General features: G+C 53.2%; 1 protein-coding gene across 3 annotated transcripts; it reads right to left on the reverse strand.

Annotated features, from left to right (window-relative positions):
* Positions 1 to 588: 588 nt before the first annotated feature.
* TMBIM1 (transmembrane BAX inhibitor motif containing 1) lies at positions 589 to 16,792 on the reverse strand. Of its 3 annotated transcripts, XM_064485172.1 has the most exons (13): positions 16,671 to 16,741; positions 8,736 to 8,990; positions 7,988 to 8,220; positions 6,633 to 6,730; positions 5,811 to 5,875; positions 5,534 to 5,587; positions 5,023 to 5,073; positions 4,455 to 4,494; positions 4,182 to 4,219; positions 3,917 to 4,004; positions 3,509 to 3,604; positions 2,415 to 2,468; positions 589 to 2,047 (listed from the first exon to the last, which is right to left on the reverse strand). In XM_064485172.1, the coding sequence occupies exons 3-13, from the start codon at positions 8,178 to 8,180 to the stop codon at positions 1,901 to 1,903; spliced, it is 924 nt and encodes a 307-aa protein (XP_064341242.1). In that variant the 5' UTR covers positions 8,181 to 8,220; positions 8,736 to 8,990; positions 16,671 to 16,741; the 3' UTR covers positions 589 to 1,900. The 3 variants fall into 3 exon arrangements, with proteins under 3 accessions (XP_064341242.1, XP_031308020.1, XP_010986619.1); XM_031452160.2 differs by lacking the exon at positions 8,736 to 8,990 and having other exon boundaries at positions 16,671 to 16,792; XM_010988317.3 differs by lacking the exons at positions 8,736 to 8,990; positions 16,671 to 16,741 and adding an exon at positions 8,449 to 8,657.
* Positions 16,793 to 18,283: the final 1,491 nt, after the last annotated feature.

Consider the following 18,283-nt stretch of genomic DNA (forward strand, 5'->3'; position numbering starts at 1 on the left):
ACTTAAATACAAGCCTAGACTCGGGCCTTGGGGACCAAGCCCTCAGAGCTGCTGGCCAGGAGGGTGGGGTCCCACTCAGCCTTAGACAAGTAATAAAGAGAATCAAAGAGGGCGTTCAGGGTGTGGAGTTAAAAAAAAGCACTGCTCCTTTTGGCTGAGTCCAAATGACTCAACCTCTCTGTGCCTGTTTCCTTGTTTGTAAGAGGGATTAGACTAGTGGTTTCCAAGGCAGGAGTTCTGAACCTGAACATAATGGTCCACCCCCACCTCCACTCCCCCATATGTGAAATCGTGTGTACACATACAGCTTTGCGGGGAAGAGAGTTCATAGCTCTCATGCACTTTTGTAAAGGGTCCATGATTCAGAAAAGGTCACGTGCTATGGCTCTGAGCAGCCCCTGCCAGACCTCGTCTTGCAGGGTTGAACGATCACCGGGAAGTATGGGGACAAAGTGTATTTGGTTATCATAGAAAAGGTAGAAGATTCCAAGCCAGAATGAAAAGGTGGATGTGGATGCTTTGGGCAGAGCCAGATTGATTCTCCCAGAGCTGACACCTTAAAATGAAAAAAACCAGAGCCAAACAAGGTTTTACCTTCTAAACATAAAACTTTATTACATTTCTAGTTATGTCCTTTTGTGGGATATATTTAGGACCAAGTACTTAATAGAGAAGTCCTAATTATACCCTTGGGCTGATTTGGTTTCCACCCCACCCCATAGAGTGACCCTTGTTCTCCCTTCCCCATTCCAGCTTGAGGCACTTGGTGTCACAAAGAAAGCAGTAGTTGGCTGGAGAGATGGGGCCTGAGTCTTTAATCCCCCAAGTATGAGTTAACAAACTAAGAGGGACAGTCTCTCTCTCTCAGGGCCCTCTCCAAGTCAGCAGAAGGGAAGAACCACGGGCACCACAGCAGGCTTCCATTATCTCCCAGACAGGGTGAGGGACCCCAAGGCATTGTCCCTGCCCACACCCCAGTCTCTCTTCACCCTGGTTACTTCCTGGCCATGCTGCCACAAAGTGGTGATCCTACATGCCACCCCATCTCCTGAACTTTGTCCCTCACTTTCTGCTCTGAGCAGCCTGACCAAAGGAAGCAAGATGTCCCTCTAACCAGAAATCTCAGAAGCACCAGGGAGGCCCAGGCAGCTTTGGAGAATGGGGACCATACGGCTACAAATGGGCCTGCTCTCTCTGCCACCATAAGCCAGGAGGAAGCCGCGGGTAGATGCTGCTCTGTATTGGCCTCTGCGCTTGACTTTGCTCACTGTCTTCCTCCCCATCCCTAACCCGGCAAATCAGTGTATATATGCTATCAAAAGTAGGGGCTGAAGCAGGGAAGACCCACAAGCACAAACCCCTTCTACCTTCCTGAGCTGGAAGGTGCCAAGAGTTGCCAAAGGGGTACAGGATAATGGCCTATGAGTCCAGGAGGCTGGGGCAAAGCTCTGTGGCTTTGTTGGGGGCTCAGGGAGGAAACAGCTCCAGCTACCTAGTCCAGAAGCCTGTAGCAGAAGTGGGAGGGGAAACCTCATGACCATGAAGTCGCTTCTACCTCTCATATTCCCTTTTAGTTCCAGACTAGGCTCTTTTCATCCTCCCTACTCCAACCCCAGCTGTTAAGAAGAATTTGGTGCCCCTAGTAGATGCAGGGAGAAGGCACATCTTTCGTCTAGGTCCCTGTCAAGTCCACTAAGGGAAAGAGTTAGTCCCTAGTTCCTCCATCCCCAGCTGGTACCTACACAACCACAGCCAGAGAGGGGCCACCCATCCCCAGACAGAAGGAAAATGGGCATGTTACTTGAGGGGAAAGAAAGGGGTCTGAGGCCCAGACCCAGGTCACAAGGCCCAGCCCTCTAGGGAAGGGAAAGCCTGGGGTGGGGCACATAGGAGTTGCTCCTTAATTGCGATCCCCCAGGAGCTGCAGCACAAAGGTGAAGATGTAGACGATGTCTGTGTAGATCTGCAGCGCACCCGTGATGTAGTCCTCCGGGCTGATGGTGTGCTTCCGGTTCCCCAGGACCAGCTGTGTGTCGTAAGCCAGGAACTGCAAGGACAGGGAAGCTACACATGAGGACCCAGGGGCTCAGCGGTCAGCAGACCTATCCTGGGAGCCTCTGTGCCGTGAGGTGTGCTTAGGGAACACATTAATGAACAGTAGAACATATGGTCTCTGCCCTCAAGCAGTTCACAGTCTAGAAAGAGAGACAGACACACTGTCTCCATATCTGGCCCACTGAGTGTTCTCATAGCCGGCGGTGTAAACAAGAGATGGTGGCAATGCCCAGGAAATCGGTGGAACCCATGGAGAGTAGGAAAAAGGAAGGGCACTGTGGCCTAAATTCACCAGCCGCCCAGTTCCTCCCCTCCATCCCCTCAGCTCCCCTTCCTAAAGAGGGTGGGACCTTACTCACCAAGGTGAAGCAAATGGCCCCCAGAGCAGCGTAGACCATGTGCAGCCAGTAAATCTGTGCAGAGGAAACAGGGATGGCGTTAGAAATCTTAGCAAAGCTTGGGCGGAGTCAGGGCCTTGGGACCATCTTCTGGCCAAGCGGGAAGATCTAGGAAGCTGGCTACATGAAAGGAATACTTCTGCCTTCCAGATGGTGGCAGAAATTAAGAATGGTAACATATTTGGCAGAGAAAACACAGGCCATCCTCTAATGGCTACATAAAACCAATCACAGAATCTTAGCCAAACCACTCTGCAGAGTTAATCAAGGTACAGAGGTGTCCACTATTCTTCTGGAAGAAAAAGTGGCTGAATTCTAGCTCTGGGAGGGGCAGACCCATGTGCATGCTGGTTGAAAAGCCCCATCACCTTTCCCCTAGTTATGGCCAACATTCCATAGATCATGTTCCTGTAACCCAGCCCCAGAGGGACAGATTAAAGAAGAGGGCTGGGGGGAAGCCCTCCAACCACCCTGACGAATATCAGAGTCAGGGAATACCCCCAGGGCAGCCCTGCTCAACAGCCTTCCAAGTGCCTGTCCAAAGAAGGGCAGGGCCAGCCCACAGTGAAGTGGGCAGGCGGCCCTCCCGTTCACGTGTTTCCCCTTCAGCGCTGTTCTCGCCTCCCCATCATGAAGCTTCCCTCAGTCTAGGGGCCTCATGCTCTCCCTGCTGACTGGAATAAAAGAGGAGTTGGACACAGTGATCCCTAAGGTCCCTTCCACCCAAGCCCATCTTCTCGGTCCTCTGGGTTCCTCTGCCAGCCTGCCTCCTAGAACCTGGTCTCAGCTGTCAGACAGATCTAACCCACCACTTCTCTTAGGAATCTCATGATTCTGTCCAAGGCCTCAGGTGCTATGGTTCCCAGGGCCCGATGTCTCCAAAGAGACTCTAACCCAAAGGATGGCTCTTCAGCTTGGATACCTTTGCTAGCCAGTCGAGAAGTTCTGGAAGCCAGAAACTGCCCAGAGGCCTGTGGGGCCGGCTCTACCACATTACACAGAAAGTCTGCCCTGAGCACCAGGTTCGCTGACCCCAGCTCTCCTGGGGCACTCACATATTTGAAGGACAGCACAATGGCCGTGACAATCCCAGTCACCATCATCACAATTCCCAGGACACAGAAGAGGCCTGTGCACGAGGTGAAGTCCACCTGCCAGGAAGGGAGAGGAAGGCACATGTCAACCCAGCTGACCCAAGTAGCAGCCCAGCCAGACAGCCCCTGCCTCCTCCTCCAGAAAGTCCCAGTGCTGCCTCCTTGATGGGTAGGGAGCATGAGAGTGACCATGACATTCTAAGGAAAGACACAGGAAGCAGTTCTGTAGGTGCAGATATGACGGGAAAGGGGTTAGAGTCTCTAAGGGAAATCCTTCCCAGGCCTGCTCAAGTGCCAAGCCTGGAAGCCCAGGTCTGTCTATAATAAAAGAGGATGAGGCAGCCAGGGAAGGGCCCTCTGTGCCCTCACCTTGGTCTGGAAGCAGAAGATCGTGACTGAAATGGACACCACAGCAGTGATGATCATTGCAATGATGACAGCTTTAGTGTTATACACACTGCGGGGAAGAAGGAGTTGAGAGGCCAGAGGCATAAACCAAATATAAAGGACTTCAGAATCACCACTTCTAAAAGTATCCTGCCCAGAATCTACCCATACAGGTGGCTGCCAGCCCAGGGATGCCCCACACCCCTAGAAAACACACCCCTGTGTGGTGATTTGTCCCTGAACGTACCTGGAAATGGTGCCAGTCATGAAGCCCATGGCAAGAGTCTGAGGGAAGGACAGAGACAAGGGTGAGACACTTAAGAGAGGCGGGGCCCTGGAGGCATGGCCATGGTGGACCACCAGAGCTGGGGTATGAGGCAGCCACAAGGAGACCAAGGGCAGGGGTCAGGGTAAGGTCAGGGAGAGTCAGGGACATCTTCCATCATGATGTCCCCTCCCTTCCCTGCGCCCAGCCCTCCCTCATCATCTCCACATCCTCCCTCGACCCTTCTAGACTCACAAAGAGGGCCAGCAGGATGATGTTCCACGGGAAACGGCGTCTGAAGGGAAAGAAACAATGATTAAGTGACGTGGGGCCGGCCAGGTATCAGAGGCTCCTTTAGAAGAGGAAGTTCTTGGCTTGTGCACCTAGAGGATTAGGCCTTGACTTGGGGGAGGGGAGGCTGGCACAGCCTTTGGTACCTGCTCAGGTGTTCCACTTAAGGGACAACATGGGGCAAGAGGACAGGCTTGGGCTGTGGAGCCACAAAGACCTGGATTCATTTGCAGCTCTTAGACTACTACCTGTGTGACTATGAGAAAGTTCCTTGGCCTCTCCGAGCCTTGGGTTCTTCCTATTTGTTAAGTGATTAAAATGCTACATATTTTGTAGGGCTGTAAGAATAACAGCTAGATAGCTAAATAGATCCCACACACGCAGGGTCCTCTGTACACACCTGAATAGTAGCCATCATCATCATCACCACTGGTGAGTCTCCATTCAGCTGCTATAAAGAATCCCCTTTCTTTGCAAAATACTTAGCCCCCCTCTTGCCATCCCTTCCCATGTCTAAGTCTCTGGGACTCACCTGGGTCCCTGGCAGCAGGCGAGGGTCAGGTAGGTGACCAGGAAGACAGCACTGTGGAGAAAGAGACAGGGAAGTAGTCTCCAGGTCCACTCTGCCCCTCGGCCCCAGCCCAGCCTGGCAGCACTCACCAGACTGGCAGGCTGGAGGCCCAGGGAGCTGTCTAGAAGTCTGAGGGGCTACCCAGCAGGACAAGATCACCCCAGCCAGGGGCTCTGAGAACCTCTGTAACAAGGGTTTGGCCAGGGAGGAGGCCACACAGGAGGCCAGCAGAGAGGCTGCCAGAACGTGGGACTGTTTCACAGTATTCATGTTGCCACCAGTTCCCCAGCCCCTGCTCTCAGAAGTTCTGTGACACTGCTACTTACACTTGGTGGCACACACTCAGACTTCCCAGCACAACTGGCAACTGGGAGCACCCCTCTCCACAAGTATTTTGATCCCTGCCCTGAAAAGCTGGCCAACTGCCGCCCCTCCTCTCCTGGCCCCCGAGCAGGGAGGAGCACAGACTCACTAGGATGCGTAGTAGACAGCCAGGTTTGCCCTCACGAACTGGCCGACCGGCTTCCTGTGGAGCAGGGAAGGATGAGAGAGGGGTCATACCACGGCTTGTCTACCTCCCTGCCAAGTCCCACCAGGCAGCCTGCTGCCCCATCTTTAATCGCCCACATCTAAACTCCTCTTCCAGTCCATCTAAGTCAAGGGCCCACCCCAAGCCATGCTCCCAGCAGGTGACCCAGAGCCCCAAGCCCAGGAGCCCAGAGCTGGGGCAGAGAGGCCTAGAGACTCACACAAAGGTGAAGATAGCAATGATGGCCACCGTGATGAGCAGCTGGATGGAGATGATGGTGTAAACCTGGAACACAGACGGCCAGGGACAGCACAGGTCACCACCCTCTACTCCTGGCCTCTCCCCAGGAAGCATCCAGCTCCCGAGATCAAGGAACCCAAAAGACCCTGCACCTTCCCCCTTCCCCATCTTTCAGAGGTAGGGAGGGGGCTCCTTTTTAATTTGAAGGATCTACTCTTACTTCCTTCCCACTTGAGAGCCCACCCCAGCTGCAGCCTGGCAGAGAGGCCACCCCCAGTGAGAAGTCCAGCTGAGATACTGTACACACCAGCAGGGCTGCCCCCACCCCCCGCTGCTCCCTGACATCTCCTGCTCGCTGTCCAACATCTGGCCTCACTGATAACTCACTGCTCCTGCCTCGCGGCACCACCAGGTATGGCCTCCGCACCTGCAGAGGTTCAGCCTGCCGAGGTCAGGTATCTGTCTACCCTGAGCAGGTGCTGTGCAGACATGTGATGTGGGGGCAGGGGCTGCAAATGGGCACCATCAGTTCTGGCTTCGCGTTGCTACAGTCTAACAGGAGAAAGAGGTGTGCAGAGAGCAGAACACTTGGGCAAAGCCTGCCCAGATTTTCCCAGATTGAATCTGCCCCCCAAAATAAGGTCAAGGAAGAAAGGAGAAAAAGGTGAGTGAACATAGGTTAGAGGAGCCAGGGCCCCCTTTGAGGAGGGTGCAGGACTAGAGAGGACCCAGAGGGGAGCAGCTCAAGTCCCCCCAATTCCCACAGCCCCAGGCCCAGGTTGCCTTCCAGCGCACATCTCACCTTTCGGATGAAGGCATGGCGGACTTTCCTGTCATCCCAATCTCCAGACCCGAAGTTGTCACTCACTGCTCTCTCCCCATCATAGCCCTGGCCTGCGCCTGGGAACAGATCATACATGAACAACAGGGAACCTGGGACACATGGCCTCAATCCCCAAGCCTCCATGACACTATCTCAAAGTCTCAGGAATCTCCAACCAAAAGACATGTATTACAACTCAGGACCTCATTGCCCCAGCCAGGTCCTCTAGATGCCCTCTGAGTGACGAGAGTCTGTCTGGCCACCACAGGGAGGGAGTCACACGCCCCTGGCCCAAGGGGGTTTAGGTGTAAGCACTCCCTCAGTATGCATTTACTGAGGGGGGCGAACACCCGTGGTCCCTGCCGTCGAGGGGTCATGATCTCATAAGGAAGCCAGGCAGGCACGGGGCAGAGGAGCTGGCAGGGTCAGAGCACGGACTCAGAGATGGAGGGAAGAAAGGGAAGGTAGAAACACAGCGCATGCATGTGGAGGGTGGAGAATGGGGTATGCGGACCGTGATCTACATCAGGCAAACATCAGGACTCAGGGAAAACAGATACATTGGGGTGTACGTGCACAGGACGAGGCACGGCTGTAAATGTGACTGATATGCTAACATTCACACCAGAACACACAAGGCCAGATGAGAGCTGGCCGCACTCCAGGATTCCAGGGATGTTGCAGGGGCTCAAAAACAGCCCTCGAATACCTCCTTGGGAACTGCTTTCGAAATCCGCATGTGAGCCGCAGAGGAAAAGTCTCACTGCATCCTAATCTTACCTCATTTCTGACCAAATTTACCTGCCATGACGTTTATTAAACATCCAGATGACTTCTGGATGTTTGCAAAAATCAGATGTTACCTTAAAGGAAGAGGATTTGTCAGCACCAAGAATATTTAAAGGAAAAAAAAAACTGCTTCAGGTTCCTAAAGCAGTTCCTAAGGAAGAGAAGTGGGTGGGTGGTGTGGGAACTGCCTGGTTAGGAAACAGAAATGAACGGCCTCCTCAGGTAACGGCTCTGAAGTAACTAATTACTTCACCCAGCCACTTTCTCATCTGATGTGTAAGTTCTGGTAGGTGTCTTACAGACTCAGTGTCCTTGCTAAATAAAGGGGTTGGCAGATGGTCCCCCTCTGGAAGACCTAGCCCCCCAGCTAGGAGCTGAAGGAAAAAGCAGGGAGGTAACAAAGAAGGGGGAACAGAAGGAGAGATGTAAAGAGAAGATGAAAAATAAGATAAAGGAAATTAAAAAGGAAGGAAAGGAAGTGGCCTCATATGCTCAAGTGTTGCCTCCTCCCACCCCCACCCCCCAGCTGCCCTTCAGAAACTCACCGTAGTTCATGGGCATCGGGTGGATGGGGGGCATAGGCTGTGGGTAGCCAGCAGGGTGACCATAGCCAGGCTGTGGGTAAGCAGGGTACCCGCCGGGCAGGACAGATGGCTGCCCATAGCCCGCCGGGGGCGGAGGGCCAGGGTACAGTGGGTTGCGGTCCTCATATGGAGGTGGGGCACTGGGGTGGGACATGGCCGCTCAAGGGCTGAGGGGAGACCCCAGCTGCTGGGACCTGAAATGGAAGATGAGAAAAGTTAGTTGTGAGTGCCCAGGCTCAGCTCGCTCAGCCCAAGTCCAGCCTGTCTCCGTGGAAAGGGACACTCATACTTTCTCCCCCATCACAGTGTATCATTCCTGGCCCACAGGCCACTGTCCCCGTCCCCACAGCACTGCCCACCCCACCAGCTCAGCACCTGCCCCTCTGCCCTCACACCAGCTTTCTGTCCACGGCCCTCCTTACTGTGCAGCTTCCTGCCACAGGAGACGGGATTTAGTGCAGGAGCCAAGAGCAGTCACTGGGCATCAGTGGTGTGAGAGTAGGGGGCCTGGGAACTCCCCCGTGCTCGCTTAAGAGTCTTCCAGTGACCAGAGAAGAAGCTCCATGGTCTCAGCAAAGCCATCAGTGAGTCACAGGGCCAGCTGGGATCCAGTAAGAGCCCAGCCCCCACAGCAGCTGGCAGGAGCTCAAAGCCTGAAAGGCAGAGCTGGGGAGGAGCCAGGGCCCCAAGTGGAAGACAACAAACTCACCCCAGGGCCGGAGCTGCCAGGCTGTGGACCGTGGCAGGCTGAGTCAGGGGCTGCCTGAGAGGCCTAGGCGAGTGGGTGCACCGGGCTGGCTCCGGGGGCTGGGAGGCTGCACAAAAAAGCAGGCCCGAGACAGGACTTTCTGGTTCCTTCAAATAACAACCGAGACTAGCCAGGCATGTGACAGCCTGTGGCTGCCACCACTCTCTTCGTGGTCTTGCCAGGAAGTAGATAGTGTGTGCAGAGCCCCAAAGCCCCCTGGGAGGGAAAGACACATGTTGTGAAAGCCAGGGTCCTTGGTATCTCTGGGATTCCTGCCCGCCTGCCCCCAGGGTTGGTGTTCTCCTCTGAGGTGGCAGAGATGTAGGCTTGGGAAGAACTAAGGAGGAGGGCCCTGGAAGGGCCCAAGGTCTCTGGTACAGATGAGCCCTGACACAGTCTAGGCCCCTTGACAGGGCCCCCAAGAGCATCTCTCAAGGGCAGACCTTCAGGACCCCACAGGGAGGAAGCCCCCCAGATCCAGGTCAACAGACATCCCCAGAGGCTCTGCCAGAAAGAAGGGAGAACCGGCTCTTTTTAGGGCACCCTGCACAGTTTAGGGAGCAGATAAAGGATTATTAACTCTTCTCTCTCTCAACTGAGATAACACAGAGGGGAAGGCAGCAGGGAGGGGCGGGGAGCAGAGATCAAATAGCAGGCCAGGTCTCTAAAGGAGTTATTTTGAGGAAAGCTATTCTTCAGCTTCCCCGAGTGAATGAGCCAGAAGAGCCAGAATGTGCAGATCAGAAATAAGAAAGGCCTTCCTGACAATGAGGGTGTGACACAACAAACCAGTGTGAGAAGCAGGCGGTGGTGAAGGTCTCACTCCTAAATGGTGAGAGTTTAAGCCACAGAGATACTGTTTTTGAAAATATTTTGGTCTTATGTTGGGGTAGGACATAATATTCATAAGCAGTTACAATATATGAATCTCCTTAATAGACTTTTTTTTAAAAAGGAAGGAAAAGAAACTGGGCTCTGAGGCAAGAGACTCCTCTCTACTCCCTTCTACTCCCCTCCAAACAGCCCCTTTAACTCCACCAAGAGAACAGCGTCTTGTCTGCGGGAAGCAGTAGGGCAGGCCACCTTTGGAGTAGGATCATCTTTCATTATTACAGTCATCTCAGCCCTGGGCCCAGCGGACGTCCACCATCTGGGTGGCGGTACACAGGTGAACAGGCTAAACACGGCCCACAAGACACTGGCAGGAAAGGCCCCAACTGGGCCACCAGACAATGATGTCACCATGACCTGGTCCTGTCGGCTCCTCAGGGCGCACCTCTGTGAAATGAGGTGAGTGGACCGGATGATCTCCAAGCTCATTTCCAGCTCTAACAGACAGTGGTCCTGGGACTTATCTGAGGAACCCAGTTCCCCAGGGCCTGCCCTTTGCCCAGACAGCTGGCTGCCCCACCACCACCTTCCTTCCTCTAAGCCAGGCCAGGCAGACAGGTCCCTCCCCAAACCAAAGGGTGAATTAGGGAGCACAAGCCCAGCCTAGGATAGGCCACTAGGACTCGGGTTCCGGTCCGGCACAGCCAGCCACTGACTCACGAGAATGCCCTCTGCTCTCCCTCCCACCTCCCTGGGACTCTTCTGGTTGTGCAGGAATTTACCAGTAGACCTGTCCACAGGGAACACAGCAGCTCACATTCCAGTTCACTGGGGCTTCAGCCACCAGCCCAGCAATGACCAGAGACCAGCAATAGCCACTTTACCTCATTATGTCTGAATTTCTCCACCTAGAAAATGGGTACTATAATAGTACCCTCCACAGAGTTGTAAAAATTAAATGAGAAAATACACTTAGAGCACTTACAACGGCACCTGAGCCCCATCTTTAGTTATTTCATTAAATCCTTATAATAGCCCAAAAGGGCAGATATGTTATTAGCCCTTTACTTACAAATAAAGAAATAGAGGCTTAGAAAAATTAAGTTACCTGCCCAAGGTTACTTAGCTAGGGTGTGATGAAGTCAAGACTCAGCTCTAAGACTGACTCCAGAACTCTTAACCCATCTGCTCTCATCCTCGCTCGGGTGCCCTGTCTATCCAAACTTCTCATCACTTCTCATAGCTGCCCATCCCAGACCATCTAACAACCAAGGAAGGCTCACACAGCAAGTGGACACTGAACCATTCAGCCCCTTCCAACATCCTCCCAGTTTCCAAACCCCATGCAACCACCAGGAGGGGAAGAGGGCTGTCAGAGATGGAGATTCTTAAATGTCAGAGCTCAAAGGAAACTGGCTCATCTAAGGCAAGCCGACCTCTCACTTTACCAGCCAGCCAGCCACAGAGCAGGGGGAGGCAGAGTGACCTGTCCCTGGCCATGAAATGGGGCCCTGGGTCTACATCCCAGCTCTCTGGTTTAGAGCCCTGTGGGCAGGAAAGGGAGAGAGTGTTCAGGCCAGTCGGGGTAGTGGCTGAGCTCCATCACACTCACCTTCAAGCAGGGCCAGATGGGCAGCTTCTGGGCCTGCTCTCTGGCTGCTGTCCCACCTACATGGGGCCCTGGCCACTTCCACGTCATTGAGGCCTCAGCTAGGGGTGAGGTTTGGGGCTGGCAACTGACTGGGTAATAGGGAAAGGCGGAAGTGGTCAACGTTTACTTTCATAACTGTGACTAAAGGTGGGAGCTCAGAAGAATGCAAAGTCCAAAGAGAAGGAGGGGAAGGAGGTGGGAGAAGATACAGAGACAGAGTAAGGGTGACTGATATCCAGAGACTGGAAACCAGGAATCAGGTCATCTGGGTTCCGTTGGTAGCTACTGGAGAGGCTCACGATCTTCAGAGGCTAGAAAGGACCTTTAAGGTCCCCCAGCAGAAGCCTAAATTTTCCTAAAACACAGTAGGCATTCAACTTCTACTGAACACACTCCAGCAACGGGAAGCAAGGCTGTTCCACTTTCAGGTACTGAATCATTAGAACATTCTGCCTCACGATTCCTGTTATGACATTCAGACCCCACCCCATCCTTGCCAAGTTACAGATCTAAGCTTGCTCCCCATTCCCGTGGCCCCAATCTCATGGCCCATCAGGAAGGAATCAGAACCTCTCCTTTCTCTTACACGCCCCTAGACCCAGCCATAAGAAGTTGGTGAGCTCAGGGGGAGGGATAGCTCAAGTGGCAGAGTACGTGCTTAGCATGCACAAGGTCCTCAGTTCAATCCCCAGTACCTCCATTAAAAAAAGTTAATAAATAAATCTAATCACCTCCCCCCACTAAATAAATAAATACAGTACAGAAGTGGGTGGGCTCAAACACAAGACTTGCTCGCTATCAGGGTTTTCAGATGCAGCCTCAGGGAAGGCAACTCCTTCCCCTGATGCCATCCCAGTGTGGCCAGGCCAGCATGCTCCTGGCCAGCTGGGACCCAGGTTCAGGCTCCCTGGGGGGTATCTGAAGGGTTAAGGCTCTGGAATCTGCAGAGAAGAGGCCAGAGCTACTAGGGTTACAGCAAGGGGGGGGGGGGGCAGTGTGTGTGTGTGTGTGTGTGTGTGTGCGCGCGCGCGCGCACGAGAGTGTGTTGGAGGGAGGGGCAGAAAAGAGCAGCTGACTGATCCAGGCAGCCTGCCCTCCTCCCTGCCAGGAACCGGTGCCCGGAGCAGAATGGAAAGAATCACTCAGAGTGCGCATCTCAGGAAACCCCACCCAACAGGCACAGCAGCGCAGCCCCTGGCCCGCTGACCAGGTCTCTTGCGACAGCTTCCTTCCCTCCCTTTTCCTTTAGCTACCCCAACTCCCCCAGCTCTCCCCTCCCTTCCAAGAAAACACTTCACCCTCCAAACCCAGCACATAGCCAGGAGGGCAGAGGAGCAAACAGATCCACCCAGGAGTGTCTGGGCATGCCACCAGGCCTGATGCACACAGACCAAGGGTCCCAGAATCAACTTATCCTTCTGTCCGCTGGGCCCCTGGGGTTAACAGCATGACGCCGAGAGGATCTAAAAACTGAAACGTCAGAGTTGGAATGGACTTAAGAAATCATCTGGTCATTTGACAGACCAGGAAACCCCAGAGCCAAGAAAGTTCCTGCCCAGCCCACGACAAGCCCTCTTGGTCATGGGTTTAGAGCTTCCATTCCCAGCCCTGCCCGCCTTCTGAGAACTCAGTAACAGATGCCAGGAACACACCACTAAGGCAGAGCCAGAACAAGCCCCCCATCCCCCCAGTTCTCCGTGCCCTTCTGCTCAGAAACAGATAAGTCTGCCAACCCATGACTTCCCTCCCAGCCCCTGTCTCTAACCAGGGCAGCCTCTCTCCAATCAGAAACTGAGAGGGTGGCTCCAGTCTCCCAGGAAGGGGAAGCCGCCCTAGAAGGCATGGGAGGACCCGGGCACCCACAGCCCCACCCCACCCCCACACCCTTCTCTGGTAGGTAGAACTATGTCATCAGTGCAAGTGATCTCAGAGACCCCAGCCAAGCCAGAACAGCCGGGGAGTGCAGATAAGAAAAGGGCATTAACCGAGGCTGGAAGCAGCTTCAGAAGCACAGCCCCATCCACCTCCTTCTTTGTGTTTCATCTTCTCCTGCCTTTTCAGTTGAACTTCAAGATGAGGAGGGGGAGAGGAAGACAGATAATTAACAACCCACAGTGGAGAAGGGAAACAAATGGTAGGCAGGGAAGGAAGAGAACCGGCAGCAAGTACTGTGTACTTAGTGCCAGGTACCGAGGATGTCTGCTCCTCACAAGGGCCCTATGAGGTGCAAATCCTTATCCTCACACTAAACATGAGAAAACCGAAATTCAAAGAAAACTTGATCCAAGGTCCCACAGCATGTGAAAGCAGAGATAGGTTTGAACCTAGATCTGATGTCTGACTTTAAAGTGCCTTTGCTTTTACTCCTGCCTGGAGCAGAAACCCCTGAGGCCCCCCCATCAGTTGCCTGTGTGAAAAGGCCAGCACCTGGGGCAGACTGAGGTAGTATAGGCCCTTGTCACCGATACCAACTCCTTTTGCCTTGTACAAAGTTGGTCCTTGCTAGAGCCCTGGGTTTGGAGGCAGGGAGCTGAGTTCTCGTCCTGGCTCTGGTCCTAACTCCCTGTGTGAGACAAGGTGGGGCACTTAACATCTCTGGGCCGTTTTCTCACCCATAAAATGAGTACACTGAACCAGAAGATCAAAGTCATTCCGACTCTCAAAGTCTCTGCTTCTGAATAAACAACATAACAGACCAGAGCAGACGGCTCCAGGGCAGAATGATTGACTTCCTAAAGAATCTCCGCTGGGGTCCCCAAGGATGTGCAGCTGGTCTGGAGGACATCTGCAGAGGCGGAGGCACAGGGCATGACCTGGGTGTGGGAGAGGCCACAGCTCCCTCTCCTCTCAAATTGCCCCCATATTGCCCCCTGGACCCCCACAGCTGGCATATCCTGGGTCTCACTCACCCCTAGAGCCTACAAAGAAACAGTAGCACACTGTAGAAAAGAAAGAGTATGAGGTGGGAAGTCAAGAGATCTGAGTTCAAGTTCTAACTCTGCCACTAACTAGTTGTGGAATCCGGGCAAATGACTTCCCTTGACCTCCTTTTCCCCTCAATTGGCGCACATCAGGGAGAGGGAGAGGGATTAGTTACCGGAACCAGAGAGTGGAAAGCTAGAACCACCCAACCAGGCATTTCCCAGACTGCTCTAAAGAACACTGCCCCAGGAGATATTAATGGATGAGCTCAGAAACAAATAATTCTGAAAAACAATCCAAATCTCCTCTTTGAAATTCACAAGGCACAAGGGCAGAGTAAGCCTCTGAGAAGTCCTGCAGTGAGCAAACCTGTTAGACTTTGTTATTTCAAACTTTCTTAGGCCTGAAACATTTGTATTAGGGCACACCTAATTAATATCCTGTGAGCTGCTGACCAGGCCATCTTTGTTTTACAGGTAGACCTCAGAATGATTCACGTCCTAACTCCTCATACCATAAAACACCCATCCTTACCCCCAGCTCCTCAGAGCAGTCACATTCAGTAGCAGGTACGCCCCCTCACTCAGAGCCAGCTCAACACCAGGATCCTCTGCAAGGGTCCTTTCTCTGCCCCCACCCCCACACGGCTGCTATAATAATCTCTACAGTGGGATCATCTCCAACCAGCACAGAACCAGGAGGCTGCCATCTCCTAACATCACCTTTATGTAACAGGAAAAAGTACAAATCATTATATACAAGGGTAAGGACTCATTCTTATCTTCCTCCCCTGACCAGTGTACTAAGTACCCTCTAGGTACCTGGCACTGTAACCTATGGACTTCTGGGCATCATTTCTACTTTAAAACAAGACCCAGGTTTTGGCCTAGAACCCCAGAATCTTAGGGTTGGAAGAGTCTGAAAAGGCCACCCCCTCTACAGTGTTCTCAACGAATATCCAGAAAGCCCACCTTAGGGCTAACCATACTCTTAGAGGAGGACCTCTTCCCAGAGAGCTGTACGAACTTTCACTCTCTGGCCCTTCCAGGGGGACCCTCTGGACGCGCAGTGGGTGTCCCTTACCTAGGGCTTCTGTTCTTTCTGAAGGGCCCAGGATGACAAGTTTTGGGGTTGGAGGTGCTCTTCCAGTCAAGGCCCCCGTTCCCATGGGAGGAGGCTGAGCTCAGGTGGCTATTACCCCAGCTCATGACATGAGGTTCTCTCTACACTTAAGGTGTACCCTGTCATTACCTCTCTGACGTGCCCTCAGGTGACGCCCTGAGGTCATGGCACAAGAAGACAGGAAGTCAGGGCCCTTGACCCTGTGTGGTCCCACTGCTTCTTTCTTAGTTATAAACTGGGTCTCTGGGTCCTCATGGCTGGAGAGATAGGGAGAGCAGGCAAGTGACGAGGCAGTTATGGCTGCCCCCTTGCCCCAGACAGAGCAGCCCCAAGGAAGTGCCTGGCTCCTCCTGCCACCACTGGCCAGGCCAAAGGCGCCAGCTTTGAAACCAAAGCTGACCAGTGAGATGAATATTTCAGAGCCCCAGAGAACTAGACACCCAAGGGACCTTCCATGACATCTGGCTCTGACCCTGGTTCCCAGGCCTACCCCCGACCCCATCTCATGCCCAGGTTCCTCAAGGGAAACCCCAACCCCTAGATACCACACAGAGGCCACAGTGGGAGTGGTGGGAGGGGTGAGAGGGGATGGAAACCCCCAAGATCAGGGCCAAGCCTCTCAGCAGCCTTCCTCTACTTCCCCTCACACTGTCCCCTGGCTCCTTCCCAGGTCTCCACGGTTTTCCCCTTTCCATTTTCCTGTTTGGTTCTTACTCTGACCCAAAGACGCCACGAGGAAGACAGTACTTCACTGGAGATTTCTGAACCCAGCCTGGAGACAGTGGTTAAAAGTGGGTAGGCAGAGGATACATAAGTCACGGTAACGGAGGTGGCAGCTTCCACACGCCAAGGATTTGGGCTGCTCACTGCTTCCACCCCGTCCCCCACTCACTCCAATACTCAGTCAACTGTCTACACCAAAGCTGGCACCATGGCGCGTAGGGCCAAGCTGAGGCCGGAGCCAGGCTCTGGGCCGCCTCCCCTCCCCCTCCCCCTCCCACCATCTGAGGGCCACGATACCCTTTATCCCACGCACAACTGGTCAGCCTGGGGCTGGCACGGTGGACGCGCCCTGCGACAGGCTAGCGCCAGGAAGAGGGACGGAGAGGCACATGACACCCTCAGACCCCGGCCCGATCGCCCGGCTGGGCTCCCAAGGCTAAATAGGCGCCGTCCGCCCGCCAGGGCGCAAAGTGAAAGCGAAATTCCGAAGGAGAGGGCAACAGACCCCCATTCCGGCCCGCCGCGCACTCCGAGAAAGTTCGGGGCTCCGCCCCAGCGCCGCCCCAGCCCTGGCCCGGTCCCTGCCGGCCCGCCGGCCCGCCGGCCCGCCGGCCCCAACTCCCGCCGGCCCGGGGACCCTTGCTTGCCTGCCGCTCCCGACGGTGCGTTCCCGGCCTCCTGGCGTGGCGAGTCCGGCACCGCCCGCGCCTTCCTGGGCTAGACTGGGGCTCCGCGCCCCGCCCCGTCGCCCGGGCCCCGTGGGGCGTGGCTTCGGGGCGCCGCCAGTGGGTGTTGGGGTCTGCCCTGGGTCTCGCCGGCGTCCGCCTTGCCCCCTCTCCTCCCAAGGCCCCGAGGACCTACTGGCATTTTCGGATTTTAAGGCAATACAAGATTATTGGTGGAAACTCAAAACACAAAAATACAGGAGACCACTTCTTTTCACGCCTCCCGACTTTCAGCGGCAAGCGCTTGCTTTTGGTGCTTTTTTGCCTATATATTTGTGTATTTTACTTGTTTTTCTAGAGTGGGGTCTTTTACGATGTTTTGTTTATTGCCTTTCTTTTACTTAACATTTTATCATGAACATTTTTCTTGTCACTAAATATTCTCAAAAGCATCATTTTAATGTCGCAAAATATTCTATCACGTAGCTATAGTGATTTATTAAATCAATTTCCTACTTTTAAGGGCATTTAAATTGTTTCCCGTTTTCTCATTACTCGACGTACATCTGTGCGAGTTATATTCTTTTAAGCCAAATGTACTTTTCAAGTTTAAAACTTCGAACGTCCAAACGCATAGATGGAACTTAGAATCTCTATCCCTGGGAACTAAGGCATTTCCTGCCTGAAGTTACTTCAACCAGGAAAGCAGGTGTTTTAGGGTCAGAAATCCTGAGATGTAGATAACTTGTATTAGTGCACGACTTTGGGTTGAGGACTTTACACCCATCATTTTAACCCTCACAGCTACTAATGGAAGAATGTACTAGTTGTTCCACTTTACAGATGAAGAAATAGGTTCTGGGAAGTTTTGAAACATTGCCCGAGGTTACATAGTTCCAGAGTCCATGGTTTGTTTTGTTTTTTTCCCTTACATCAAGGCTGCCAGTAGATGAGCAGCTTTATTTAAGGTAGTTATCTTGTGCTAGTAGCAACAGGTCACAGCTGCCACTGAATGTCATTCACAGCCTGTTGACACTTCTCCTCTTTGAATGGGGAGGGGTTGACTTGACAATACACAGCTAGAAGTGAATGCAGTTAGACAAGCCGGACAACCCGAGCACTTCCTGATTCCAAACCCACCACTAAGCACTTTTTCTTTTACGTTATTATCTCCAGTGGCCAGTCCAGCCCTTTTCTAGAGCAAGACTTAAGAAGGAGGAGCCTTATCTGGAAGCTTATTTGCATACTAAGCATAAGTGAAAGCATTGTGTTCACTACCAGTAAGCATATTAAGCAAGGTTACCACTTAGATTGTATTTCAGACCAATTAAAATAAAGATGTTTTTTAAATTTCTTCCACCACCACCACACTATATTTACTTGTATTGATAGTTATGACTGAAGTAGGAGTTACTTAGGGGAACTGGTGGACATTATAGCAAGCTAACTCCCCTAGCCACCCCAACTCTTCAGTGTAAGTTACACTACTAGGGGTCAAGTACGTAACTTTATGAAGTACCCCCACCCAAAGCGTGAGCACACCAGCAAGATGGAACGGGGGCAAGTACAGTTCTGCTCAATGTCAGTCGCCCCCC

Source organism: Camelus dromedarius, chromosome 4 (assembly GCF_036321535.1).
Source record: "Camelus dromedarius isolate mCamDro1 chromosome 4, mCamDro1.pat, whole genome shotgun sequence".
NCBI classification, from domain to species: domain Eukaryota; kingdom Metazoa; phylum Chordata; class Mammalia; order Artiodactyla; family Camelidae; genus Camelus; species Camelus dromedarius.